General features: G+C 36.6%; 3 protein-coding genes across 9 annotated transcripts in view; 1 reads left to right on the top strand and 2 right to left on the bottom strand.

The window, feature by feature from the left end:
- Positions 1-5,523: 5,523 nt before the first annotated feature.
- On the bottom strand, positions 5,524-8,785 carry cox7a2l (cytochrome c oxidase subunit 7A2 like). Its single transcript, XM_084134674.1, has 3 exons — positions 8,637-8,785; positions 8,138-8,272; positions 5,524-7,795 (listed from the first exon to the last, which is right to left on the bottom strand). The coding sequence occupies exons 1-3, from the start codon at positions 8,706-8,708 to the stop codon at positions 7,655-7,657; spliced, it is 348 nt and encodes a 115-aa protein (XP_083990800.1). The 5' UTR covers positions 8,709-8,785; the 3' UTR covers positions 5,524-7,654.
- Positions 8,786-10,369: 1,584 nt separating this feature from the next.
- On the bottom strand, positions 10,370-18,399 carry kcng3 (potassium voltage-gated channel, subfamily G, member 3). 4 transcript variants are annotated; one of them, XM_084134373.1, is made up of 3 exons: positions 17,570-18,393; positions 13,219-13,292; positions 10,370-13,140 (listed from the first exon to the last, which is right to left on the bottom strand). In XM_084134373.1, exons 1-3 carry the CDS (start codon positions 18,190-18,192, stop codon positions 12,647-12,649), a joined length of 1,191 nt encoding a protein of 396 aa, XP_083990499.1. In that variant the 5' UTR covers positions 18,193-18,393; the 3' UTR covers positions 10,370-12,646. The 4 variants fall into 4 exon arrangements, with proteins under 4 accessions (XP_083990499.1, XP_083990500.1, XP_083990498.1 ...); XM_084134374.1 differs by having other exon boundaries at positions 10,370-13,292; positions 17,570-17,953; positions 18,055-18,178; XM_084134372.1 differs by having other exon boundaries at positions 10,370-13,292; positions 17,570-18,399.
- A 1,689-nt stretch (positions 18,400-20,088) lies between these two features.
- mta3 (metastasis associated 1 family, member 3) overlaps positions 20,089-27,995 on the top strand; it is a 37,022-nt gene continuing 29,115 nt past the window's right edge. For all 4 annotated transcript variants that reach the window (XM_084134286.1, XM_084134284.1, XM_084134285.1 and 1 more), the window contains exons 1-4: positions 20,089-20,347; positions 22,000-22,067; positions 23,265-23,358; positions 26,419-26,545. In XM_084134286.1, coding sequence (XP_083990412.1) covers positions 20,320-20,347; positions 22,000-22,067; positions 23,265-23,358; positions 26,419-26,545 — 317 coding nt within the window. In that variant the 5' untranslated portion in view covers positions 20,089-20,319. The remainder of the gene's footprint in view (positions 20,348-21,999; positions 22,068-23,264; positions 23,359-26,418; positions 26,546-27,995) is intronic.

The raw sequence follows: 27,995 nt of genomic DNA, 5'->3' as shown, positions 1-27,995 counted from the left end.
AGAATGTATAGGGTAAAATAAAAGTGTTTTATTAAAAATATTATTATTATTTTCACATAAAACATGGGGTGCTTTGGGACCCTGTATAAAAAGACCATTTCATCTGTGAAAACTGTGAGTGAACCTGACAAAGATCCTCATACTATTCACAAATGACAGATTACTGATTACACTGAAGAGAATAAGAACAGATTGTTATCTTCTTTTCAGCGCTGCTTATACTCACTATTTGCCAAAGCCAGACACAAATAGTTCCATAGTTTTAATTCAATGTGAGATGGAAAGAGATTGCGTGTATTGTATTTATTGTGAATCATAAAAGGCATGGAGGAGAGGCTTATTTCAGTAGCTATTATGTGCTGTTCTTCCGAATGAGATGTGAAAATCGTGTTTTTAGAAAATCAATAGCATTGTACTCTAGTTCACCTGCAAGTGCCTTTTCTGACAGATTCACATTTTACATAATGCAACAACAAAGTGTGCTAGAAAATACAAGATTCAACTTTTTAAAAGTTAATGTAATTTAAGTTGGAATTACTTAAACATCCAAGTTTATTGTACTTAAACATTTTAAGGCAGCAACTTTTTTTTACAGTGAGATAACCTATATTTGTTACTTCGTAATATAAAACGAAGCAGTCTTTTCCTGATTTACAAATGATTGTGTCATTATGAATGAAATCCATATCACATTCTGTATCTAAACTTTCAGTTTGATTGCTCTCTTTTATTAATGACTTGGGGTGTAAGCCTAGGCTATAATATCAAAAAAAAAAAAAAAAAAGCAACAATATGTATCTGGATAGTGACAATATGTAACTTGGATAGTTCACCCAAAATAAAAATTACTGTGTGAGAAAAAAAAAAATGTCTGAAAAAAGTTTTTCAGAGTTTTGGTGTCAGTACTACTTTAAACTACTATAATAATTCAATGGGGGAATATTTGTGGGTTCTGATAATACCAAATGTCTTACCAGTAAAAAGTGGCTTAACTAGTCAGTGACAGAGTGCAAGCATGTTCGTCTAAAATAATTCTGTATTTTCAGCTTCAGAATATTTCCAGCATCATGAATATTTTATTCTGATGTCACCATTGTCCAAGTCCAAGCCTATTCATGCACCCACAATGTAATATCAAATTTATTTTTTTTTGTTAACCTTTTACCATATGCAATAATATCATATTGTGAGTTCAGCATCGTGATATATATCGAACCGTGACTTGAGAGTAACGTTACACCCCTAATAATGACCAATATATTATAGTCACTGATGAAAATGCAGAACTAAAGAAGGAATTGTCTGTTGGCACTCTTTACAGGTTAGAACGAAAATGTGGCGTGCATTTTTTGTTAAATCTATATATAAAAAAAAAAAATCAAAGATAAAGAGTCTGAGAACTTTATCATATTGGAACATGATGAAAAAAAAATCTAATAATTTTGAAAGAGATTTGTCTTATTTATTGCACCTGTAAGCACTTCAAAGCTTTGGCAATATTTAAGCTCATTACAGTCAGTACAATAAAGCTCTATTGACTTTTTAGAGAATGAGAGAGAAAAACATAATCAGACTGAAAAATGTAAGCAGACAAAGGAAGGGAAGGTGGCAGCTGAATAGAACATCACAAAAAGGTTTCATAAGAGTGAAATTGTTTAGGATTTCTATAGACTCTGTTTTTTCCAGAAATATGAAATTTACACTATTTCTTCAAACCATATTTCAGTTGTTATCTTTGCGCAGTGACCATAAGGAAAATGTTCCAGGGGATCTAGATAACATTGTTCTCTTAAATCCACCAACAGAAATAGTTGTGAATCCAATTAAAATAAGGCTCCAATACAATACAATGTCCAAATGTAGTAAGATAGAACAGATTGTGGCTTTAAAGGATTATGTTTTAAATGTACACCATTCAAAAGTTTGGGGCCGGTAAGATTTTTTAATATTTTTGGAAAATGTCTCTTATGCTCACTATAAGGCTGCATTTATTTGATCAAAAATACAGAAAAAAGAGTGAAATTGTGAAATATTATTACAATTTAAAACTATTTTCGGTTTAACATATTTTAAAATGACATTTATTCCTGATGGCTGTGCTGAAAACTGTTAAAAACAGTTGTGCTGCTTAATATTTTGTGGAATATTTTTCATTATTCTTTGATGAAAGTTCAAAAGATCAGCATTTATTTAAAATACATTTTTCGTAATGTTAAAGTCCTTTTTAGTGGTTAAGGTTTTTTTGTTTTGCTTTATGGTGTTGCTGTTTGTGTTTATCATTGTGAGTAGCTGGTGCCAAAAAAGACTTTGGTTGTTCTGAACCTCAAATAGTTCACACAGTTTTTTTTCCAGCAAAAAGTAACCAATGGCCCTTGATCTTTACTTTGCTTTATCCATGATGTAAGCGCAGGTAAAGTTTGCACTCGGCTCAAAGTCCCATTGATTTCTCTCTGTAAGAGCAAGCAGCTCTTAAGAATGTGATATTTCAGAGGATTATGGCATGAGATTACTGATCCTGTACAGGTTTATTGTGCCACTGTTGTCTTATGACTGATGTGGATTGTACAGTTTTGACTGTGCAGTTGTCTCCTGAACAGACTCTTCAGGCTTTGGCTTGTTGTATGGTTGTGGGTGTTTGTCCTACGAACAGTTGGTGTGGCTCAAAGCCAGCACAAATGCTGTAGACTGCTGTCCCATCCTCCTTTCCTCCAAGAACACTGTCAGGATGAGTTAATGGATTCTAGTAGTCAATGTTTCTCAATTGTTCTCCATTTCAGGAACTGTGATGGTGTGAATGAAGGACGGAAATGACAAAGTCCGTCAAGAGACCAGAAAGAGTTTATGTATGACTTTTTGAAAGTCTCCAATAATAGGTATTAACTGATAGGTATGCACATCAAATTCATGAACTGTAGATGTAAACAAAAATGCTATATATGATGATTATATTATTTTTTATATAAATTATCAAAGATCCCGAAGAACATCTCACTAACTGGTTGTTATCAGAAAGAGGGTGAGAAATATCAGCTTGGTAATATTTTAATATAGGCTTTTTAATATTTAAGTTGGTAATTTTTTACTAGCTATTTTTGCAGTCTTCAGTGTCACACACACACACACACACAAAAAAAAGTGGCTGTCGTAAATTTTTAAGTACAATCAACTTGGATGTTTAAGTCATTTCAACTAAAATTTACATTAAACTGACTTTAAAAAATTAGTTGAATCTTGTATAACTTAAAAAGTTGAAAGTTACTTATTTTGACGAGTTAAAGCAATGTTATGTGTTGTCATCATAACTTATTGATCATACTTTTTTTTTTACAGTGCATGATCCTTTAGAAATCATTCTATATTTCTTATTATTATTACATGTAAAAAAAAAAAAAAAAGTTCTTTCAGTTCAGTATTTTTATTGAAACTGATATATTTTCAGGATTCATAAAAATTTCATTAGCATTAAAAATTTATTTTAATCAATTTAAAGCATGCATGCACACGCACACAAACATGCTGCTTGCTTACCCAATACATACCTCTCATTGCTGGTTGTTATGCAGAAGGAGAGTCAGAAAAGAAAGAAGGAGAGCACATGTGTATGGAAAATAAAGAATAATCAGGAGACACAAACTGAAAAGACAAAATAATAGAGGAAGACAATTAATTAAACATTAAACTCTTCTCTGTAATTAGCAAGAATCAGTTTGTCTGTTAATCCCTTTGTTCTTTTTTTCATTATAATGCATTGTATTTACTTGACAGGCAGCTCTGCAGTTTTTAGGGAAAATTAAATGTAGGCCTAACCAAGAAGTCAATAATGTATAAGGGCTATTAAGGAAACCACCAACTCCAATGCCCAACACGCTGTTCCTAGAGAAGAGAGAGAGAGCTTTGCTTTTAGCCAAGTGAGCAGCAGGACTACAGATGGAGATTATCAACTGCTCACTCGCTCACTCTCTCACTCTAGGCTTCACAGACTGGTGTCTTACACCAATCACACCCCCAAATAAACACGCTCCCACCACTGCGCACCCCATGATGTCTGCTGCACCCTTGCTAATTCTTCTCTAAGGATTTAATGAAGAACTGATTTCTAGAACTAGATTTCATAGCTAAAGATCAGTTGGCCCAGCCCTTGTCATAGTTATTAAACATAAAATTATTAAACAAAACTATGCAATACAGAAGCTAAGCTGGCCAAACTGAAAAATGTTTTTAATATTAATAACAAATAGCTAGCCTATTATTCTATTATTCAGTGTCACTGAATCATTCTATATATTTTTTTATTATGTAAAAATCAGTTTAATATTTTTGTGGAAACCCTGATACATTTTTTTTTTTCCAGGATTCTTAAATTTTACATTAACATTAAAATGCTTTTACCACCACTTTTAACCAATTTAAGTACCATGAACTAAAATGTACCTATGTATTATACAGCTGGCCCAGCCCTTGTTAGTAAACATAAAAGTATTAAACATAAATCAGTGCAATATACTGAAGCTAATGCAGTAGTAAAATCAACCTGGCAAAAATGTAAAAATTAAATATTAATAACATGTGACCACCTGGAACACTGTTTCAGACGTCTGGCTCACTTTACATAATTTAACGGGAAAAAAATAATAATTTTGAATTTCTAAATAGAGGCACAAAACAAACACTTTGGAGGATCGAATCCATTGTTCATTCATCCATTCAGCCTAAATAAGGCAAACAATAGAGATCAAGAGAAGGGCACAAATCAATCTCTACTCTCAACATGTATATCTACATTCAGACTTGTGTAATTATTTAGATATAAAATGCACGCCATGGAGACATGAATAATGTAAACAGAATTAACCACATGCTAGGAAATATGTGGACATCTGGAAAGAGTCTCGTGGTTGCCATGGCTATGTGGTTTTCCAGTCACAGGCTCATAAAAGAAAATATTAATATTGATTGTCTTGGGGAAAAGTCTTACCTGAGGCTATTAGAAGAACAGCCGTACTTGGTAGAGATTATTGCCATCTTTAAAATGCTCTGTGTGGCCGATCACTAGTTGTCAGTAGTCTTCAGCAGTAAGCAGAGCAACGGGGTGAATCACAGCCTCTCATTGTCATAGATTGTTTCACTTTGCTTTGTGCTCTGACAGCCTATCAAGAGCCAGGGTGCAGTTAGACAGCCTGTCAGCCGCATGTTGTGTTATTACCTCTGACTATACAGAAATGTGGAAAAATCGGATTTCAGAACAATAGGAATCCTTTCTTTGCTCTACAGTGCTTTGGCCATGAAAGAGACAAATTCGAAGGGATTGGAAGTCCTTTTGTGTACAGTCTCCTATAGCCGTGTTGCCATGTGAACAGCCTGAGCAGGAAATTCCAAGCTTTTCAAGAGCCATCTTATAGACTATATATATAGTATACATAAGTAATCAATTTAACCGTAATGTTTTGATGTTTTTTCTTATCTCTGATCAAATATTGTACTGAATGTCAGAATTCAAAAAGAGAAAACGCAAGCAAACAAGAGTGGCAAAAGGTAATTGCTTTTAATTTGGTTCTACTCTTTTAAATTAAACATGTACATCTCAGAGAGCCAAAGCTTAAAGAAGAAGGGAAAAAAAACCTCAGTTTCACAAACGAACAGTTTTGCTTCGTGCATTTGAGAGGAGCAGCAGCATGACAAGTCCTTGGATGCTTTAAATATGACCTTACATTATTATAATATTGCATTCAGTGGCATTTCATCAAATTCATTCACCTTGTCTGATTCTACATTTCAGGAATACTCTGTACATCTTGTTAAAACACTTCCTATAGATTTCTCATTCTTAATTGGGCTTCACCATGAGACACTTAACATGCCCAAGTGTGTAACAAACACATTAAAGGGGTGGTTGAATATGATTTCACTTTTCTAACTTTAGTTAGTGTGTAATGTTGCTGTTTGAGCATAAACAACATCTGTGAAGTTACAACGCTCAAAGCTCAAAGCAAAGGGAGATTGAAAAAGAAATTGCTTTTTAAGGACTACAACAAACGGCTGGTATGGACTACATGACATTCCTCTCGGGTTAGTGACATCACCAACCCTAAAATTTACATAAACCCGCCCCCGGGAACACGATTTATAGATTATCATGACAGATTATGCTAATCAATGAAGATAACTACACATTCAGAAATGTTGTCTACATGTTGTCACTTCTCGAGTCTCTCCATCTTTCTGACTTTGGTTTGAACATAAAAGGCTAAAAGTGTTTGAAATTTCCAGTGCATGTCCGTGTGAGATAAAAGGACACAAGCTCTTGAAGCTCCGCCCTCTGTGCCAGGAGCAGCAGCTCATTTGCATTTAAAGGAACAGACACAAAAATGGTGTGTTTTTGCTCACCCTCAAAAAGTGACAACTTTCAGATGCTATATAAAAATATCTGTGGGGTATTTTGAGCTAAAACTTCACATACACACTCTGGGGACATCAAAGGCTTATTTTACATCTTGTGAAAAGGTCATTATACCACCCCTTTAAACCAATCAACACTACTGAAAAGTGTGAGGTCTCAAGGGTTTTTTTTTCTTGTCCTCTTCCCAACAATCACAACCCTCTTCAATCATTACCTAAACATGATTCTCACAATCTGTGAGCCATCACACATCTCATATAAACCATTTTTTGCTGATGAGGTATAAATGGAGATGAGGAGCTATTTACATGATACCATTTTCAACTAAAAACATTTAGTTGCATTTTGGCCTCTCATTTACACAACAAACTTTGTTTTGGGGGCATAAAAATGCAAACCTTTGAAAAGGGGTTACAAAGTGGAAGTATTTGAAAACAATACCATTATAGCCTCCACGTACACTACAAAAAACTTGTGAAAACGTTGACGTCATGCGCATGTGTATTACGTGTTCAGTCTATAGGCATGTAGTGTTATAGGCATGTAGTGTCGCCAACTACTGGCCTGGCAGCATAATACAGTGTTTTTGTCATTTTTACACATCCATCTCTGATGGGACTATATAAGTCTTGGACTCTACAGTGGTTCTCAACCAGAAAGTCTCAGTAAGCTCCAAAAAGGGCCACAAAATTAAAGTATTTTATAAAAATTATAAAATGTTATAATTTCTTTAAGTTAAAATGCTACAGGAAAAATTATTAATATTATTCAAAATCTTATTTTTCTTCAATAAATATTTTTTAATCTGGTGAAATGCATTATTTAGTAAAATAAAAAAAGAATTTACATGACTTATCCAATTGCCCTATATTCTTTACATTAAAAAAGGTTTAAAGCAAGCTTGTTTGTTTTTGTTGTAATTTTAGCAAAAGAACAAATAATAGCATAGAGCGGGCATCACATATTGATTTTCGGGGGCTTTGGTATTAGAAAGGTTGAAAACCGCTGTTCTAATAAACACAACTAACAGCATCACATTTGTAAGAGGAACTGATACAGGACACACAAGTAAAATGGCAATGTGTAATATAAGCTTTGTTCAGGACAGAGTGTCTGTTTATGGTGATTTATGCTGGGAAGGATATTGCTTATAATAATAATAATAATAATAATAATAAGTAGAACAAAGATACAGATCACAAATGTTATTTCATCACTGATGATGTGAGTCGATGAAAAGAAGAAGCTGGGTACAGTTCACTTGTTTCTGGGCTGTGCTGCTATATAAAGAGCCACAAGACAGTAGAGAGCTCCTCCGACTGTCAGAGCCATGGTGGTCCTGTACAAGAGTCTGTCTGGAACACCTCGCTTTAGATGGACAGGAATCTCTTCTGAGGCCTGAAGAAGAAACAGGGAGAGGGAAGAATTCATGTATGCTTCTTTTTTCCCCTGTTAAATAATGAGATAGTCCACCCAAAATTGAAAAATGAACACAAAAGATGATCTTTTGAAGAATGTTGGTAACTAAAGAGTTTCAGTTCTCATTGACTGCCACTGTATTTTATGTCCATACAATGGAAGTCAATAGGAAGCGAATCTGTTTGGTTACCAACATTCTTTAAAGTGTCTTCTTTTATGTTCATTAGAAGATAGAAAGGCATACATGAGGTAGAATAAATGATGACAGAATTTTCCTATCCCTTTAACTCAACTACATAGCTTAATAGATCACATACACACCTGAAATAGCCTCTGGAGATCTTGAACCTTGTTGGCACCCATATACTCCACTGCAGCACCTGACTCAGACACCAGTTTAGTTGGTGTAGCAAAGATGATTGTAGGGGATTCAGAAGGTATATTTGACCTCAAGCCCTAAAGGAAGTTTACAAACAGGTTAAGTTGATATTTTTTTCCACTAGGACTACATACTATTTTTACCCCTCCCATGATTTTTTTTAATGTTTTTTTTTATTCATAATTTCTACTTGACTAGCACTACAACTAAGTAACTGTATTCAGTAAGTAGATTTTGGTGTGGATAATCAGCTCTCAACCCGCTTTTCTTTATTAATAATAATTAGCCTGTACAATTGTTTCGGTTACAATACTACTAGAGACATGAATTTTACATAGGCTATCAAACGACTGTTTAAAAAAATTCTATGGCTCAATGAGCAAGTAGTAGCAGATCAAGGTCACTGAATTAACCTTTAGAAACGGAATAGCGCGCACATACCTGAGGGTTGTATGCGGAGGTTGGCAAAGCTCCGGTTAGTCTTTGTGTAAACCCACTAAATTTGTAATACATTTTGGTAATTAGTGGTAACCGGCGAGGACGAGGTGAGAGTGACCGTCGCAAATCAACCGGCTTTTCGAGTGCGTAAGGATTTGTCGCGCGAATATGACGTCATTAAAGCTAAAAACGGCTATGAAGCTGACCTGTTAAAAGTCAGAAATAAAAATGCTGGGATTTTGTTTGATTTCGTTGATAAATATAATTTATTATAATATTTTGTTAAATCATCTGTGATCATTTTGTATTTGTTGGTATGGCTGTTTTGTGTTTTAGAAGCTATTAGGCTATCTTTTGAGCTTGTGCTGTCAATTGATTAAAAAACATTGTTATTAATCGCGATTGATCGCACCTAACATTACAATTTTTAATATGTATTTTATTTTTTAATACATAAGTTCACACTGAATCTCCAAATGAATGTTAACAACATTAAGATGGCATGGACTATTTTAAATATATATATATGCTAAATGTAAAATTTGTTATAATTGGTTTATGTGAAGACTGCTTTAAATTAACTTAAATTAAAAGTTGCTATATTTTTAAAAGCCATACTTTCATACTCAATTTTATTTCTCAATTAGCCTATAGCCATACACTCAATTTTCACTTTATCCCTAAATAATGTTAAGTTTATTAATCCCATCTTGTAATAGATATTTCTGTTGCTAGGAGGTTGCTAATACAATGCTAAATAAGATGTAGCCTACAATAACAATTTTAGGGAAATAAATAACATCACAATGTCTAGAAATCAATTTCAATAGTAACGTTAGGCTACATTGGGTTTAATTTGTCTTTTAATACCAATATATATTGTCAGTGCCGAGAACTTTCCCGTGAATAAATGCATAGATCTGCCAGACTGCATAGATTGTGTCAGGTTACGGGTTCTATAATCCGCACTCGTGTAGTTTTTTTTTCTTTTTTTCTCATCAAAACCGAATATGTTCAACAGTGGTTACAGTATATATCAACCAGGGACATGTTTGTGTTCATTTTGTTTTGTGATGATTTCACTGGAACGAACAGAGTCTACACTGTATCCTCTATGACACTAAAGGTGATGATACACAGGGCAACTTTTTGAGCAATGTTGCTGGGCAATGTTGCCGCCAACGGGCAACCAGATGAGACACAGGGCCCACGACCGATCTAAATTATCCAGATAGAAATTTATTGCCCATTTTCAATGGGAAAGTGCCCAAGCAACAATCGCTCGGCAAGATTGCCCAGCAACATTGCTCAAAAAGTTGCCCTGTGTATCATCACCTTAATAGCAGCGGCAACGAGAACTTGATTTAAAAAACAACAACACATTTTAGCACTAAATTAATGCTCTGCCAGTAAACTGGAGGTGTTTTATGTATTTGTATTAGGTAGCCTACATTCGTACCTCGAAATGTTTCAAAAAGTGGTGGGGACAATATCGACCTTGAGAAAAAGTGGTGGGGACATGTCCCACCCGCAAATTACACCTATGCTCCATATAATGTGATAGCATGCCCTGCTATTGTCACAAAAGGTCAACATGTGTTCAGTGATCTGTACTTTTCTCATGTCTTGGGGAATAATGGTGGAAATGTGCACGAATGTTTTATTATAGCCGAAACGTTATGGGGTTGTCACGTCTGGTTGCAGCAAGATGAAATAAAAGCGCAGGATTTAATTGCAGCAGTCTTCTCTTTATTAAACAAAATACTCAGAAATCATTGTCTAGAACCATAGGCAGAGAACAACCAAACACACTAAGACGAGAACGGACCAAGAACTGAACAGAACACAGGGGAGACCATTAGATCATACTAATCAACGAAATGAGACACAGCAGACATAACTAATCAAACAATGAGTAACTATATCAACAAGGAACAAGGAACAATCAGAGCAAAACCAAGGCTGCATCCGAAATCGCAAACTCTCTTGAGTAGGTACTTATTTTGAATAAGTAATTACTTCACGACTGTTATAACAGCATATTCTATATATGAATGTCTGTATTTATGAATGTAATTCGGACGTACTGCCATGTTGTCATTATCATGTGATCTACCAGTGTCAGTGGCCGCTTCACTGCCCTTCATGAATCCTCTCCCGTGGCCTGATGGGATGGTAGTGTCTATGCACACTTCAGAATCTCTGGAAGTAGTAGGTCATCTGGGTACTTCTTGCACAGATGAGTAGGCTACTGTGAATTCAGACATACTTCTTTTGTCATACTGTTATTATAGTAGGTGTATGCGATTTCAGATGCAGCCTAAAACTTAAACACAGGAAAAAAAACAAGACGTAACCTGACAAGTGTGCCTGTACAGACATTGCTTTTCAAAAATAACGCCACCCTAATATTCACTGGAGTAAAAACGGGCACCTAGACACAGTCATCCCTATTTAAAACATTCAGAGGTACTTTGCCTTTGCTTAACATATTTCACATTTGTGCCACATTCTTGTATTATAATTAGTTAAATAATCAGGTTTGAATCAGTAAACATTTCTTTATTTTCTTCATAGACATAAATAATCTTGTCTTTACCAATTAGAATACATTTTAAGTTACAGAATAGAGCTACATAAGATTTCATTTGCATCATTATGACCCTTTTAAATAGCCATAAATACAACTACAAAATGATACAGCTATGAAGGCATATGTCTCCATACAGATGCAAAAATAAACATTGTGTGGTGTGACGTCAACCAAGCAATGTTTCTGCAATTATAAGATCCCAACACTGACATGACGATTTAAGCTAAAGACAAATTATGTCATTATAGGATAACCTGAATTAATCAATGCACTCTATCTTAATTTTGACATTATAATCAATTTAGCTAAAAAAAAAATCTGTATTATATAATCAATATGTTTCCAAACTGTTCTTGATGCTTAATGAAATACTTTTATAAAATTGACTGTATTCCCGTCAATAAATCTAATCATGTGCAGCATATCTTATTAAATACAACCCAAAATCTTATTTTCCAGGAGACACAAACTCAGAAAGTCCCTTGAATAAGGAAAAGAGGTTTGATTTTGTGCTTGTATTCAAAGAGGAGGAAGGAAGCGAGTGACAACCCTCCAACTGGTGAGCGTGTGGGTGAGGTGTTTGCTAATCAATTTAGTTAACGCCTCTTGATTCACACAGTCGTGTATGGACAGGTTGCAGACTTGTCGCTGTCTGGATGAACAGCTGATGTTTGTTTTTTTGTGGCTTAGTAATGTTAACTACCATTCTATGAGTAAGACCTTTAACTTCATTTGAAACTGCACACTCAACAGTGGCTTTGATGTCAAAACAATCACAGTATTTGCTTCCGGATCGCTTCTATGTGGCCACTCTAAAACCTTTTACTTTGGTTTCCCTTGCTTTGCCACTTTATTGGGAGCTGAATTAATGATTTAGCAAGTCGGAGGGACCTCTCCATGGAAACATGAGAATTTGTGTAAGCTCCTTCTAGGTTGGAGCACTGACAGGACACAAGGTCCCGCCAGATGCCCCTTCCAGGCAGCCTGGCCATCTGTAGTCGTCAAATGCCACAGTTGTCCATTTCATACACTGAAAAATGCTGTTGGATCGGGTTTATTCGTTCACACAGGAAGGGGGTTGCAACACAAACATTGGCTTATGTATTTCCTTTGGATCGTAATTCTTTATTGTGCACTTTCCAGCTTTGATTTGTCTCTTTTGTCCTGTTCTGTTAGTCCCAGGATGGACAGAAATGGTTCCAGATGCCTGTAATTGTCAACATCGATGTGTCCTTGAGTACAGAGGTACTTGTGTTATTATTTGGATATAATAGAGAGTCTAAACGCTGATTTTTTCCCCCAAACAGAATAGCGCTATATTTTAGATCTTGGTATAAAATAAAGGCACAGAAGAGCAGGTGATGTTGCTAAGCTGAAGACCAGCAGGTTTCAGAGGATCTCATGACGAACTGTGCAACAGTCAGTTGAGAAACTCAGAGGAGAGACTTCGCACGCAGCGTGCTGAGCGGAATTTGAGTTCTTGGTAGCACTGCACAAAGCTGTGGTAGATAAAGGTAATGGGCAGAGCCAGCAGCACAATGCCACTCACAACGCACACGCCACCCAGCACGCGTCCCGGAATGGTGATGGGATACATGTCTCCATAGCCGACGGTGGTCATGGAGATAATAACCCACCAGCAGGCTGCCGGGATGCTGGCGTAGTCCTCATTGCTAGTCTCCAGGTCAAGGCCGTGCTCCAACAGCTGTGCCAGGGCGCTGAATATCGCCATTGCGACGCAGACAAACACCAGCAGCATGACCATCTCGCGGTAGCACCTGCGCAGCGTCAGTCCGAGCGTCTGCAGCCCGAGGAAGTGACGCGCCAACTTGATTAGCCAAAAGACGCGCATCATTCGTAATACACGCAGGGTGACTCCCGCTCGCTGTAGCTGAGGGTTTTCTCCTGTCAGCGCTGTCATAGCGACAGACACATAGTAAGGAGTGATCGCCAGCAGGTCAATAATATTAAGGGGGCGGCGCACAAACTCACATTTGTCCCGTGAGACAATGAAACGCACTATGCATTCGGCGGTGAACCAGCCGATGCAAACCGCCTCGATAATCCTGTGTGAAATGGGGAGAACAGAGAGAAAGAAATATGGGAAGAAAAACACAAAGAGAAAGTTAGAGGTTATGACAGGGATTTGATTACAATTTTTTGTTTCTGAGTTCAGTGCAAGTTAAGCTCAAGTGACAGCATTTGTGGCATAATGTTGTTTTACCACACAAACATTCATTTCTACTCATTCCTCCTCTCCACTCTAAGAAAAAAAAAAAAAGGTTCAGTGGGATTATATATAGAACCTTAGGGTTCTTGGCTCAATTTTAAAGAACCCTTTATGCCAAAAAGGTTCTATATAAGGAGAAAATTATTGCATAATACTTTTATGTTTAAAATCCATAACTAAATCCTTTTGCAAACACCTAAAAGGTTCTATAAATGGAGTGCCTGACAGAATCTTTTAAAGGGTTAGTTCACCCAAAAAGGAAAATTCTGTCATTAATTACTCACCCTCATGTCGTTCTAAACCCATAAGACTTTCGTTCATCTTTGGGACACAAATTAATATCTTTTGATGAAATTTGAGAGATTTCTGTCCCTCCATTGATAGTCTATGCAACTACCACTTTAATGCTTAAAAAAAGTTCATAGAGATCGTAAAACTAATCCATATGAATTGAGCGGTTTAGTACAAACTTTTTTGAAGAGACTCAATCGCTTTATATGATGAATAGATTGAATTTAGGCTTTTATTCACATATAAACATTCATCAACTCACACATCAGCTGTAGTAAACAGGAGCTCAAGCATGTTTGCTTGAAGTGCGAGAACCAATGAGGTTCATTCTCGTGCGTCAAGCAGATAAGGTTTGGTTGAGCTTCTGTTTATGTTCACTGATCAATGTTAAAATGTGAATAAAAGCCTGAATTAAATCTATTAATTTAAAGAGATCGAGTCTCTTCAGAATATTTGGACTAAACTGCTAAATTCATATGGATTAGTTTTACGGTCTCTTTATGAACTTTTTGAAGCGTAAAAGTTTGAATGCCGTAGCTGTCAATCGAGAGACAGAAAGCTCTCAGATTTATTCAAAAAGATCTTCATTTGTGTCCCGAAGATGAACATTTTCTTCTAAGAGTGTGTTTATTTTTGTTTTCTTGTTCTCTGTGTAAGCGCCTTGAAAATATTGCTTTAAAAACGCTATATAATTATTATTTAAAAATGTAAAAATCTAGGTAACAGTATGGCACTTACAATAGAAGTAAATGGGGCCAATCTGAATCTGTTAACATTAAAATACTCACTGTTTCAATAGTGATGGCCACAAAACATGCAATATGCATTTTAACACGAATTTGTAAAAAATAGTACATTTAGTCATTTAGTAAAAAACTAACCTTATCTGTGTGAAGTTCTATCCAATTTTATCCAACTTTCTCAATGCAACAAAATAAACTGTAAAACCGTAAAACGACTATAAAAATAACAACATAACCAGCTCAAATAATACACAAGTTGCAGAAGAATTAATGTAAGTGCTTTTATATAATTACGCTTCACATTTCTGCCTTTAAAAATTGGTCCCATTCACTTCCATTGTAAGATTCTTATTGTAACCTTGATTTTTTTTTCTTCTTAAGAAAACAACATTTCTGTGTGGTATCAACCTTATGCCACAAATGCTATTGATTCAGATTAACTTGTATAAAACCTGGAATATTCCTCTACCAAACACTCCCAAGAATATTATCAGTGAATGTGAAAATATAAATAATAACCACTAAAAATGTTGCTAAGTAGCCTTCAAATAAGTTTTAGCTCTGTTATTTTTAATAAACAAGTCATGCAAAGTGTTTAGATAAGATTTCATGCAGCCATGCGGTCAATGTGCTTTCTATGGAAAATGTCCTCTCATTCAGATCGTGTAAACAGCTCCAGTGTTTTGTTGACAGTGCCAGTGTCTATGGAAGCTGAAAGGCAGGAAGTTACGCTTGCTTAGTAGTCCTTGAACTTACGATCCCTCCACACAAAAAAAGAAATAGATTTTTTTTTTATATTTGAGTGCACATTCAATTAAATATCCTTTTAATATTTGAACAAAGAAATTGATTTGTGAAAGGCTGCATCTAAAATAATTTGCCCCTGAATTTGCTCTTTCACTCTGAATGGTTTTACTGTAATGTTCAAAGCAAATTTATAGAGCTGTGACAGACTTGGAATTACAGTGAGGACAGCAGTTTCGGCATGAATGCATGTAAACAGGGCCAAGAATACTGTGAAATAAGAGAAGATGTGATAATATATGTACATGTGCCCACAAATGCTAGAATGCTGGGTTAACAGCAAGTGCATATATATATATGCTAATCATTCCTCAGTAGGCATGATGAACATAAAAACTATACATTTGGACCTCTACAGGCAACGAATGAACGGACATTTAAAGATGAATACAAAGCATGGGAATGATATCCACATTTTTGAAAATACTGTAAGACTGCATGCATGAAAAACCAAACTGGGTTTATTTCCAGCTCGTTACACACATATGAGAACATACCTGAACCCTGAGACAAACAGGGGCCACTGTGGGAAATGGAATCAAGACTGCACTGGATACATAAAGAAAAAACCTTATGCCCTACTCACAAATACTTCCAGAGAGAGAGAGAGAGAGAGAGAGAGAGAGAGAGAGAGAGAGAGAGAGAGAGAGAGAGAGAGAGAGAGAGAGAGAGAGAGAGAGAGAGAGAGAGAGAGAGAGAGAGAGAGAGAGAGAGAGAGAGAGAGAGAGAGAGAGAGAGAGAGAGAGAGAGAGAGAGACAAGGGAATACCCAAAATGACAATGTGACCCAATTCAGGGAATATGAAAACATGACTGGAATTTTTAATCTCTGATGGAGAGAACCAGGAAGATGTCATGTTCACATTGGATGATGATACAATTTATGCATAATATAGAATATAGAGATTTAATTTGAATCAGTTCTACCCTAATTTCTAAGGGGTTCAAGTTCAAATCTATGTTCAAGTTCAAAAGAAATCACCACCCTCCTGAGGTAACAGTAAAAGTTTTAATTCTCTTTGTAAAAATATAATGGATCCGAGGGTCAGAAAAATATTTTAAGGTAATAAAATAGGCTCATTTTCATCTGGATTATAATTTGATTTGTAATCATGTTAGTAGATGCTAAATGTCGAAATGTGTATGATCAGTAGGTTCTGTTGTTTAATTTGATAGGCTATATAACATCCACGCAAGCTGAGCAGAGAAGGGTTAGTAACACTACAAAGAAAACACAAAATGGGAGCGTTTATATTGAGTGAATGATTCACAAACACGCTATCTATTAGAGTTGTTTTTGCATAGTAACTATTTTGGACAAATAACTATGATTAACATAATAATTTAATGCACGGACAAATATAAAATCTCCATGTTTTCGACTGGTGTTACAACTCGCTCCTGCAGTGAGATAGGTTGTAGGGCCTACCTATGGGTTGTACGTAGGCTACTTGCCATGAATTTGCACAGTTGAGGGAATACGTATAGACTCATCTAATTTAATTTGTAGCAGACAGATGTGAGAATGTTATATTAAAAGTTTGAGAACGCAAAAACTTCTAACAGTTACAGACGCTGAAACCAACATTTTCCGGTCTCCCCTGCAGAGCTCATGCTGACGTCAGATATTTTTGGCGACGTCTACTGGCCAATCGAAGTACGTCAGTTAGAAAACAAATATCACCATCGCAATACTTCAAGTACATTATCAGGATACGGATAATACTGAAATGTCGTTTTTGTATTTTTCAGTGCTAATATTGTTTTTCCTGTAATACATTTTAAAAGGAAAATAATCCGCAAAAATATAAAAAATGGTAATTGCATTTTAATATTATTGCATATATAAATGATAGCCTATTATTCAAAGTGTCCTGATTGATCACGTCACATGCTTTGAAAGTCCAAATTCATTTTCTGTAAACAGAAAAATTGTGTCAACGCACTTATTAAGATTTCAGTTTAACTTTCATGGCAGTGTTGCTTTCATTTTTAATGGAGAAAAGATGGTCTGAATGGAGCTCGCAAAGGAATAGGATACAAAACATGGTAAGAATCAGACAAGACAATTAAGTAAGTTCAGGGGGGCAAACCTGTACCGTCACAAAATACATCTGAGATCATGTGTGCAGATGAGCACGATTCTTTCAATTATATATGGCGCTATGGAAGGTGGGCATGCTCATAAAGCTGAGCTGTCCTGTGGGAGATGCACCTCATTTTTCATAAATGCATACGTGTACCACATACCACATAATTTGAATTCATGCATATACCTGTGTTCTTCCACTGTATTGTTTTTTGCTGTATCCCAGTCCGGCAGAGTGCTCGCACAGAGGATGACCATAGACATAATGACAAAAACCACTGACACTGATGCCAGGATCTGCGCAGCGAGAGAAGAAGCTGGCTCCTCAAAAGTCCTCCTCATCCTCTCCAGCCACCGCGCGTTCCCTGTCTCCGGGGCGAGCCTGGTGACCTGATCCTCCTCACTTCTGGACTCCACCTCAGCCTTGATGTCCTCCTCTGAAACGTATGTGAATGTGTCGGACATCCTTTCCTCCAGTCGTCGCTGGCAACAAAACTCCAAATGCGAGCTCTCCAAACCCCAGTAGATCATCTCGTTGTAAAAGGAAAGCTCGCACATCTGCGGGACAAACCTGAGCTTTCCAGATCGGACATAAAGCATAATAAAGACAAACGCCTCAGAGTGCCTGTCGAAGAAAAACTCGTTCCTCTCTCGGTCATAATCATCACATACCTCCAAGACCTCCTTTTCAGAGGAGCAGCTGTGGAGTCTGCTCACTCTTCGGAGGGGAAAATCCTTGATAACTTCTCTCGTGAACGCATACTTGGTGCCACCGACGTTTAGGATGCATATATTCTTCCCAAACTTCATTTTGGATCAGATTGACATCATCGATTCGAGTGGAAAATAGAGAAACGACGTGCAATATGGCTTAATGATGGTCATAGTTAAAATCCAGTACATTTCTGTAAGCACGAGAAAAAGAAAAAAAAACAGCTCAAAACTCGCGAATCCAAATCAGTATGTCAGATTATAAAGGGATTTTTTTTTATTCCAGGTTGAGCGCGTGTCACTTAGGGGAAACGTGGAAAAGTGACTTGTTTCTTTGTGCATCATCTAAACTCCAGCCTTCAGTGGGCTGTTTCATACAGTGATGTCACAGATCGACAAGCCTATTGCGCTCTCGATCATGAGCTCCCGAGGACGGGCGTTCCCAAACGAAAAACGAGTTTTTTACGACGCAAGCATGTCTGGGATTTACAAGTGAACTTGCTGCACTGTTGATGAAGTAGACCCTAGGGGACATGTCACGTTGGGGAACTCAATAAAATATTCAATATTAAAAACCAATGCATGTTCTTCCCCTTATTGGTTGTCCAGCCACACCCTAAAACTAAAATCATACATTGAGCCATATAGCAGTGTTGTGCAAAAGAGATTAGTTAATTTCTTAGAAGCGATGTAATTTTGATCTTTTTAGATCATGTTCAAGAAGTGAAAGTATTTTATTGCTTTTTATCAATTTTCCCGTGTTTTCGGTCGGCTGTTTAGAATCAGAATTGGCTGACGAGTCGAATTAATCACTTTTCAATGAATCATTCCAACAGGTTACCAAAACGGTCTGAATCGATTAGCGATTCAGCCTGAATGATTCGAACAGATGACTCGTGCGCTGATCAGTTACATAAATAAGTAGCCTAGGTAGTTCTAACTTCATTTTGTTTTTATCTTAGCATCTAGGCCTTTTTGTTTTTGTGTTACACTTTAAAATAAGGTTTAATTTGTTCAAATTAGTTAACTACATTAGTTAATGGCAATACTTCTACAGGATTTTTTACTATAGTCAAATAGGCCTATCTGTGAACATTAATGCACTATGAAGCCTAATATGAACGTGTGAATGGGAATTACCCCGAAGGAACTCAAACTGTAGTATTGTATTGGTACTGCAGTATTGTAGGCCTATTGACAACTGGAGGTTGTTCAAATTGTAGGTGAAGTCAGATTAGTAGCCTTGAGAATTTCCACGACAAGCCCTTGTTGTGCAAAAGAGATTAGGCTAGTTTATTTCTTAGAAGCGAGGTACATTTTTTTAGATGATTATCAAGAAGCGAAACCATTTTATTGCTTTTTATTGACTTTTCCTGTGTTTTCGGTCGGCTGTTTAGAATCAGAATTGGCTGACGAGTCGAATTAATCACTTTTCAATGAATCATCCAAAAGGTTACCAAATCGGTGTGAATCGATTCTTGATTCAGTCTGAATGATTCGAACGCCTAGCTAGGTAACCTATATTATTATTATTTTTAATCAGCATCTATTAGTTAGATTTTGGGTTACACTTTACAATAAGTTTTTTTATAAACCTTTTATTAACTCAGGTTAATAAATGCTGTAAAAATATATTGATAATTGTTAGTTAATTGTAGCCTAGTTCATGCATTAACATTAACTATTGAGACGTATAGGCTAAGTGTTACAATTTTTTCAGTGTAGAGTAGGCTACCATCCATTCTTCCCACAGTTAAAGCTATTTATTGACATTTTTTAAAAGCCTTACATTCATTTTTTTTATTTGTAATATTACTTTTTATTATTATTAAATGTACATGACCAAGTTTGATTTTATCCTCTGTGCAAAAACAAACAAAAAACAATCATTAGGGTCAAGTTGAGGGTTCAGACTATAGATTTCATTCACCCTCCTCCTTCCCTCCCTCCCTCCTCTTTTCTCTCCTCCTCTCTCATCATCATCAGGAAGCTGCTGCGCTCGAGCCTTTTCTAGCGCGTGAGTTACTGTATTGTACTGTGAATCTCGGGAGGGGGGCTGCAAAAAATCTCCTATTCTTACAGAGGTCCATCCCCCGTATCTATAACATCTTAAGCCAGTTTGCTTTATAACAGGTCACAGGACGTAGATGTCTTTTTGATTCACATATTTATTTTGTTTTTATTTTAGTTTATGGTTTGGTTTTTTAACACTCCGGGAGGGCAGAAATGGCGGCCAACATGTACCGGGTCGGAGGTATGTCCGTCTATATTCTGAATTAACGCAAGTCAAAACACAGGCACCGCCGCCAGACCTGTCTGGGAGGCAGGGGTTCATTTCAGCGCAATTCCCGCAACCGGCCGCTCACTTTTAAACTCTTAACACGTGCAGTGTCCTTGCAAAAGAAAGCGATAACGTGGATGAGAATATTTTGGTTTCTGATGTGGGTCAGGCCTCTTAAACTATCATAGCCGCACTAGCATTTTAGCAAGCAGGCTATGTTGCTAGCTAGCCACATCATAAACAAATAATCACTACTATATGTAAAGCACATGGGAACACTCATATATAGCACATTTCTCTTGGTTTTGTCCATATAGGATAAATGCCAGATATGCTTGCGACCTGGCCATGCCGATTTTTGACGCCGATGTTTTTCTTTGTGATCATTTGTCTCATTTTTTGGCACGTATCCATTAGTTACGGGTCCTCATTCGGCATGCAAGGTAGCAACGCGAGCTAGCATTTAACAGCAACCCCTCACTCGGCTTTCCACAGAGAAACCTTATTGAGCTTCTGCCACTTATTCACTGAAACATTATGAATATGCACTATTCTGAGGTGTATTTGTTGTCATGCATCTAATCATCAACATGTCTTTACTATTTAACCGCCGCGTCGTTTGTTTGTGGCATTAGCCGGCTACATAATAGTCAGTGCCGCGGAATTTGACATTGTTTCATGGCGCCGTTAATTCAGTGCCATTGTAACAGATTTTGCAGCTTGGGCATAGTTTCAATGAATCATTTGGACAGTCTGTGTGATAAATTATTACATTACATTGCATTGTTCTAATGTAACCCGTTTCTTGTGTGCTCGGTTATGCCGAAGATACATGTATCGGAATGTGACTCAAATGACCATGAACAGAATTCGGTTGTTTGCATGAATGAAGTGTTTGTTTACGAGCATGCAACTGCATATTCTTCACTTATATTGCTTTCTATGTGTATACCAAACCTAAACACAACATTTCTATTTTGTCAGATCTCAAATCCCATTTGGTAAGAGTTTTCTGTAGCCTATGTTGTAGGATATTTTTATTAACACTCCATTGCAATGCAAGCAGTACGTTATAAAATGTACCATTTATACGAATTTTCTTCATTATCTAAAGTAAGCATTTGGAGGTATTATTTGAATTAAATGGTCGTTTTATCTTTAATGCCTTGTACTTTATGAATACTTTATTCATTATCCATTATACCAGTCTGTGAATTTTACCGTTCACATAAAAATAAGACCACTGGACAACTTTAAATGCCTGGTCATTGCAGAAATCATTCCCCCCCCCATAGTTAATAAATGGATTACTATGGTATCTGGCCCGAGTATATTGTTTTGAACTGTAGCTATACCCAATTTTTTAAGTTTCTGTATTTCTAGCCTGATTTATTTGGACTGTACACTTACAGGAAACGTGGTGTGGTGTTAAAGCATATATTTAGTATATGGAGTTGTATGTTGTGTGTGACATTTTAAATGGGAGAATGAGATGCAATGTTTTCCAGTTGTTTTTTTGTAATGTGAATTTCAAAGTAATACAGTCCTCAAAGTCATCCAAGCCCTGATGTGTGGTTTTCATATTGCTAACAATATAATCCAGTGCTTTTTATCTTCTTCTACAGATTATGTCTTCTTTGAGAATTCTTCAAGCAACCCCTATCTGATCAGGCGAATAGAGGAACTGAATAAGGTACATTGGCCTCAAGGCTGGGAGGGAGAAGTCTGGGTTGGTGGACGCTGGGTGTACTGGTAGGGTGTCGACGCAACATTATCACGACATCGACACAACAAGCTCAGCCACTTCACCCAGAACCAAATTACTTACATTTCTGTGCGCTTCTCCCATCTGCATTTTTACTATCTCCAACATGTTTGCTGAGAAACTGTATCTGTGTGATATATGGAAAGCAACTGACTGCTTCCAGGGGTCCCTTTAGTGAAGTTTAGGATGTATGGTGACGCCTGGTGACCTGTCTGTATTATGATCAGAGATGATTCAGCTCTTTAAATAGTAAATGCTGAGGGATTTTTTTTAAGAAGCCCTGATTTTTAATAATCCATAATGCACAATGCAAAATCATCTCATTATGCTTTCGTTGTCAGCATGCTCCACTGCACAGTATACTCATTGGTCAGTCATCAAATCTACTGGTGACGTGACACACCTTTTGACATATTTGTCAAATTAGAGGATTCAGTTGTCAGGCAAATTCAGTTCGCTTGCAGGTTGTTATTCTGCTCTGGCCTTTGCCACGAGGTCTGTCAAGCGTCCAAACATATAATCACCCTGTGGCCATTGAGCATTGAGATCTCTTGATAATGCACTCCATCTGCATTATTCTTCTCCCACAACCTCTTATTGATATTGATTGTCCTATACAATAGGAGAAAACAAGCTTTGAGGGATATTATTGATTACATGAGTTTATGGATGTGTGGTGAATTTTATTTATTTCAGAGGCATCAGCTTAACATGTAGTGAGATTATTGAATTATCTTCAAATGGGGATTTTCTCAGGAAATATTATTTATGTTATTAATTTCAATTATTTTGATTTAATTTAACATTCGTATCATGCAACTAATTGTATTATCATTTTTAATTGATTGGTAGCAATAAATAATTCGAATTTTCATCTTGTTTAACTACTCAGGATTGTCACATGCTTTTTTTTTTTTTTTTTTCTTGTCGTTTTTTTCGATTGCTCAGAGGAGTGCAGACACAGCCGGTGTTATAAATTCAACACTGCACTGCTAATTAAACATAATAGACTGCAACCTCAGGTTTAAGCTTTTTCTGTATTAATTAATGGAGGTGATTAGGTTCAGTGTCCCCAGATACTGCATGAAGTTTCCTCACGGTGACCTTATTTGTCTCCCCTTTCAGACGGCTAGCGGCAATGTGGAGGCAAAGGTGGTCTGTTTCTACAGGAGAAGGGACATCTCACAGAGCCTCATCCAGCTGGCTGACAAGCACGCAAGTGAGTGAACATGAGTGTTTTCCAGGGCAATGTGAATGTATCGTCAAGGAAACCAAGGGTGGTCTGTGACGTGGCATGCATGAGTGGTCATTTGCATGATAATTAGAAGTCATTTGAAATTGCTGTTGTATGCGTATGTGCTCTGATGCCTGTGTAAGTCAGCAGGGGATCTGTAATCACTGGAGTACCAGGACCAGATGCCAGCAATTGGGCAGCAGGGCTTCCTAATTTCGTAATGTTTCAGAGGCCCTCAACAGATTTGTCTTTATCAACTGGTATAGGACCAGTTTCGCTTGACTCAGTGTTTCAATGCTGACTAAATGAGAGAGTGTAGGTAAAGGATAAGTGAAATGCATTTGTGGGAATGTTGTTTAAGACCCCCACTAGGCATGATAAGCAGTAGCAGTGAAAGTGGTCGTCATCTCATACTTGCATATAACTAAATTGTAGCATTTCCAGGAAAGTAAACAAAGCTGGCCTGAATAATTTCTGTGTCCTAGTTTCATTTGGGGACTGTTGATTTAGACGGCAGAGGTATATTTCAACACTGGCCTCCTCTCCAGTTGCAGTTGGTGAACTTGGTCAGCAAACGCCAAAATCAATTGTTTACTGTTATAAAACTGTTTTAAAAACAGATTGGAGGATATATATATATATATATATATATATATATATATATATATATATATATATATATATATATATATATATATATATATATGAATATGTATCATTATAAAATAGCCGATATATGCACTCTTGTTACTACATGTTGCCTGGCAACTATAAACAGCCATACAGTTAAGCTATTCAATTATATTAATTGGCAGAAGAATAATAATTACTCTCTAATTACAATAATGCACTCTACTGTTCAAAAGTTTGGGATTGCTAAGATTTGTAAAAAATTATTTTAAAAAGTCTCTTATACCAAGGGTGCAATTATTTCATCAAAATACAGTATTTTGAAATATTATTAAACTAATGGTTTTCAATTTTAAATTTTTTTTTTTAAATTGCAAAATGTTATTTTTTAAATGTTATAATGTCAGATTCATCAGCAGCCATTACTCCAGTCTTCATTGTCACATGATTCTTTAGTAATTATTCTAATATGCTGATTTTGTGCCCAAGAAACATTTAACGGTTGTGCTGCTTAATATTTTTGTGGGAATAATTTTTTTCAGCAATCTTATTGAGTAGTGAGTTTAAAAGTAATAGAAAACTTTTGTGACATTAGAAATGCCTTTACTGTCACTTTTGATCAATTTAATGCATCCTTGCTGCATAAAAGTATTACTTTCTTTAAAAAAAAAATCCACTCACCCCAAACTTTTGATTGGTTCTGTAGCTGGTAGTTAACAATATACGACTAACATAAGTTTAAGGAAACAGGTGCTACTTTTTTTTTATTACTCAAGTATATCATATTATTGGATGTTTCTGCAGTATTTTATTTATTATGTTTAATAATTATCATTGTTAATGTTATCGTTATTTTTTCAAAAACTCAGTTGCTTTGCCATAAATGTTGCTTTCAGGGTGTTTACCCAACGTACTAAAAACAGAAAAGGTTTTTTCATTTGCTTTTCTTGTTTTGTTTTTTTTGTTTTTTTCAGCAAGGTTGTCAAAATGATTCCCGTTCACACAGACCATTGAATGGAATATAACGCTGTATTTTGCATGCCAGGCCAGTAGTTGGCGATGTCACTTTGTAAATAAACACTACGCGTCTATCCACCTTATTCCTGACGACCTTACTGCGTTCTGAATTATGGGTGGCACTTCCGGTTTGGGGAACTTCCATTCAAAAAGGCTGAAACGAATCATTTCAAATCTTAAGGTTGCCCTGCAAATAAAGCTGATCTGTCAGTTTGACTGGATGAGCTGTCAATTTTCCTTCATGATTTATTTTCAGACATCATGAGAATAACGTTATACTTGGTATTTTAACGTGACATGTTATAACAAGAATATCTATAGCAAGAGCTCTTTTCAGTCGCTGCTTTCCTTTCCTCATGCTTATTTTATTTTTTTCCCTTTGCAATCTGCTGTAAAAGTATGAAAAAGGACAACATATACTGCACATTTGTGGTCTGTTCTCCCGAATTTAATCTACGATATATTCCATTAATATTTCACTGGAATGCACAAAGAATCTCTCGTTATTTGCCTCAAATCCTCATGTCTTTTTCCAGGTTTGTTTTCACTGACGGAAATCACTTTGAAATAGTATCACATTATGATGAAGTTAATGAACAATTTTTAATTAAGGCAAGTTACATAATACAGATATACTGCATATTAATAAAGTGATATTTAACCCGTCCGTTATTGCTGTGGAAAGACTTGCGCTTTTGGGGTTATTTGGTCTGATGAAATACCTTGTTGATGCTTTTACACTTTTAAATTTCCTTTCAATGTTCGATGGTTGAAGGGTGAGTAGATTAATGTCATCTCATTGTGACACTTTTTAACGTATTGCGTTCATAGTGCGAGCCTTTTCACTGATTGTTTACAGCTTAACGGAAGTTATTCGCGCAAAGCGTCATGGGGCGTAGGAATAAGGTGGATAGACTGAACACGTAATGCGCATGACGTCACCGTTTTCTCAAATACGTGTTTTTGTATTTTAATAAACGGAGAAGATAACGGTATGGTTTTCAAAAGGTTGTTTTTTCAGGCCCCCAAAACGCCATTGGCATGTAAATGAATGGCCAAAATGCATAAAATGTTTTCTGTTTTTATTTAAAAACTGTCGTGTAAACGGCCCCTCAATCATACGATCAAATACAGATTACAAAACCAATGGCCACTCTACTCCAAAGACTACAATTTGCAATAAATTACACTTTAATTATTTGTGTTGATCGCAACCCAACACAGTAAACCCCAAATGACAATAAAGAAGGCTGTCATCTATAAGATCTGCTTTGTGTATGCAAAAAGTATTTGCATGCGGCTGATTCGGTTGGTCTCCTCTAATGTGGCTGCTAATGCAAACGGTCATTTACATGTGTGACCATGCCTTTTGACCCATTTCTAATTCCCTTCATACAGAGGACCTGGAAGAAGAGAAGGAAAGCCCCTCAGAGCCAGACCTCTCTGAAAAACAGAAACATCAGCTTCGCCACAGAGAGCTTTTCCTTTCCCGGCAGTACGAATCTCTCCCTGCCACACACATCAGGTAAACCAGGTTGAACACATGTTCAAATGCTTCTAAATATATGATAGACCAAAACGTGCCATTTAATCCTCAGTTCAAATTTTCAAGGGGCCGTTGAGGTAAGATAACAGCCCCCATGTTGCACAGCCCACACTAGGATGTGAGTCACAGTTCTGCATCCATCCTTTAACTGGCCAATGGCACCCCAGGGCTTTTGTAGCACCCGCTGTGATTCAGGTGATAAATGCATTAGCGGTCTGGAGCCGGGTGGCAGTGCTTCTTATCAAAGGGTAGCCTCCTATGAGAAACATTAGTGGTGGTGCCGAGGTTTGGAGAGGCCTGCTGTGCTTACTGAAATTGATATCGGCCTCCAAATAAAGGAAATGTCACTCCCTTTCTTCTTTCTTTGTTTTTTTTTCTTCTTCTTTTGGATTCTGTGATCCATAAATATTGAGCAGCCATTGTTGAAGGCTAGCTGGCCTTTTCATGGTATAATGTATTTTGTGAGGAACTGGACACATCAAGATTGAGTTCAATTTTATATTAAAAAAAATGTGCTCTGTCGCCCAATAAAATAAATTTAAATATCATCTTAATTACTTCGTACATAAGAGTGAATCTTAATTATGATCAGAGCCGGACAGTAACTGAGTACATTTACTTGAGTACAGTACTTAAGTACAATTTTGAGGGATCTGTACTTTACTTGGGGAGTACTCATGACATTACTCAAGTACATTTGAGAGGCAAATATTGTACTCTTTACTCCACTACATTTCTATCCATAACTGTGAGTACCCATTACTCATATATAAAAAAAATAAAATAAAAAAAAAGGAAAAAAGAAACATCTCGGAAACCCTCGATTTGTTGTTTCCCTCTCAAATGTGATTGGATTGTGCAGGCGCCACTGATTGGGACAGCCTATCAGCAATCACCTTCAGCTTTCCGCCAAAGTCAACTTCATGGTCAGATTTAGATAAGAGACGAAACCATGGACGAAACAATGGATGAAGACGCAGCAGGTCCATCCCGGGAGTATTTTTTTTCCCAGGATGGTAGGGGAAGACTCATGAATATTCATTAGGGAAGTCATCCCTGATTGGTCTTAACCCCAGTGACGGATAGGTTTAGGGGTGGGGTTAGGGAGGTCATAAGACCCCCAGTGACGGGTAGGTTTAGGGGTGGGGTTAGGGGTAGGTCATCAGACCAATCAGGGATGACTTCCCTAATGAATATTCATGAGTCTTCCCTGTGGCCCCACACCGCCAGATTATTTCAATTTTCTGAACAAGTTAATGATAGTTTTCGCTTCAAGTGTTTGCTGTGTTTACCAATGTAAGCACTGTGGCAGTAGTAATGCAATATTTAGAAAATGTACTCTTGTACTCTTGATACTCAAGTACTTTTAAAAACAAGTACTTTAGTACTTTTACTTAAGTAGACATCTGACTGTAGTACTTTTACTTGT

The sequence above is a fragment of the Abramis brama genome (genome assembly GCF_963993115.1).
Source record: "Abramis brama genome assembly, chromosome: 14".
Lineage (NCBI taxonomy): Eukaryota > Metazoa > Chordata > Actinopteri > Cypriniformes > Leuciscidae > Abramis > Abramis brama.
Note: the sequence above shows the minus strand (reverse complement) of the source record. Positions and strands in the feature narration are given on the sequence as shown.

Coding starts and splice junctions, on each gene's coding strand:
- kcng3 (XM_084134375.1), bottom strand. CDS start 18,192: ATGAAGTTTGGGAAGAATATATGCATCCTAAACGTCGGTGGCACCAAG. Junction 13,293..17,536: donor TTCAAATTATGTGGTATGTG/GTACACGTATGC, acceptor CATTTCACACAG/GATTATCGAGGCGGTTTGCA.
- cox7a2l (XM_084134674.1), bottom strand. CDS start 8,708: ATGTATTACAAATTTAGTGGGTTTACACAAAGACTAACCGGAGCTTTG. Junction 8,273..8,636: donor CCTCCGCATACAACCCTCAG/GTATGTGCGCGC, acceptor AACTTCCTTTAG/GGCTTGAGGTCAAATATACC. Junction 7,796..8,137: donor ATCTCCAGAGGCTATTTCAG/GTGTGTATGTGA, acceptor TTTCTTCTTCAG/GCCTCAGAAGAGATTCCTGT.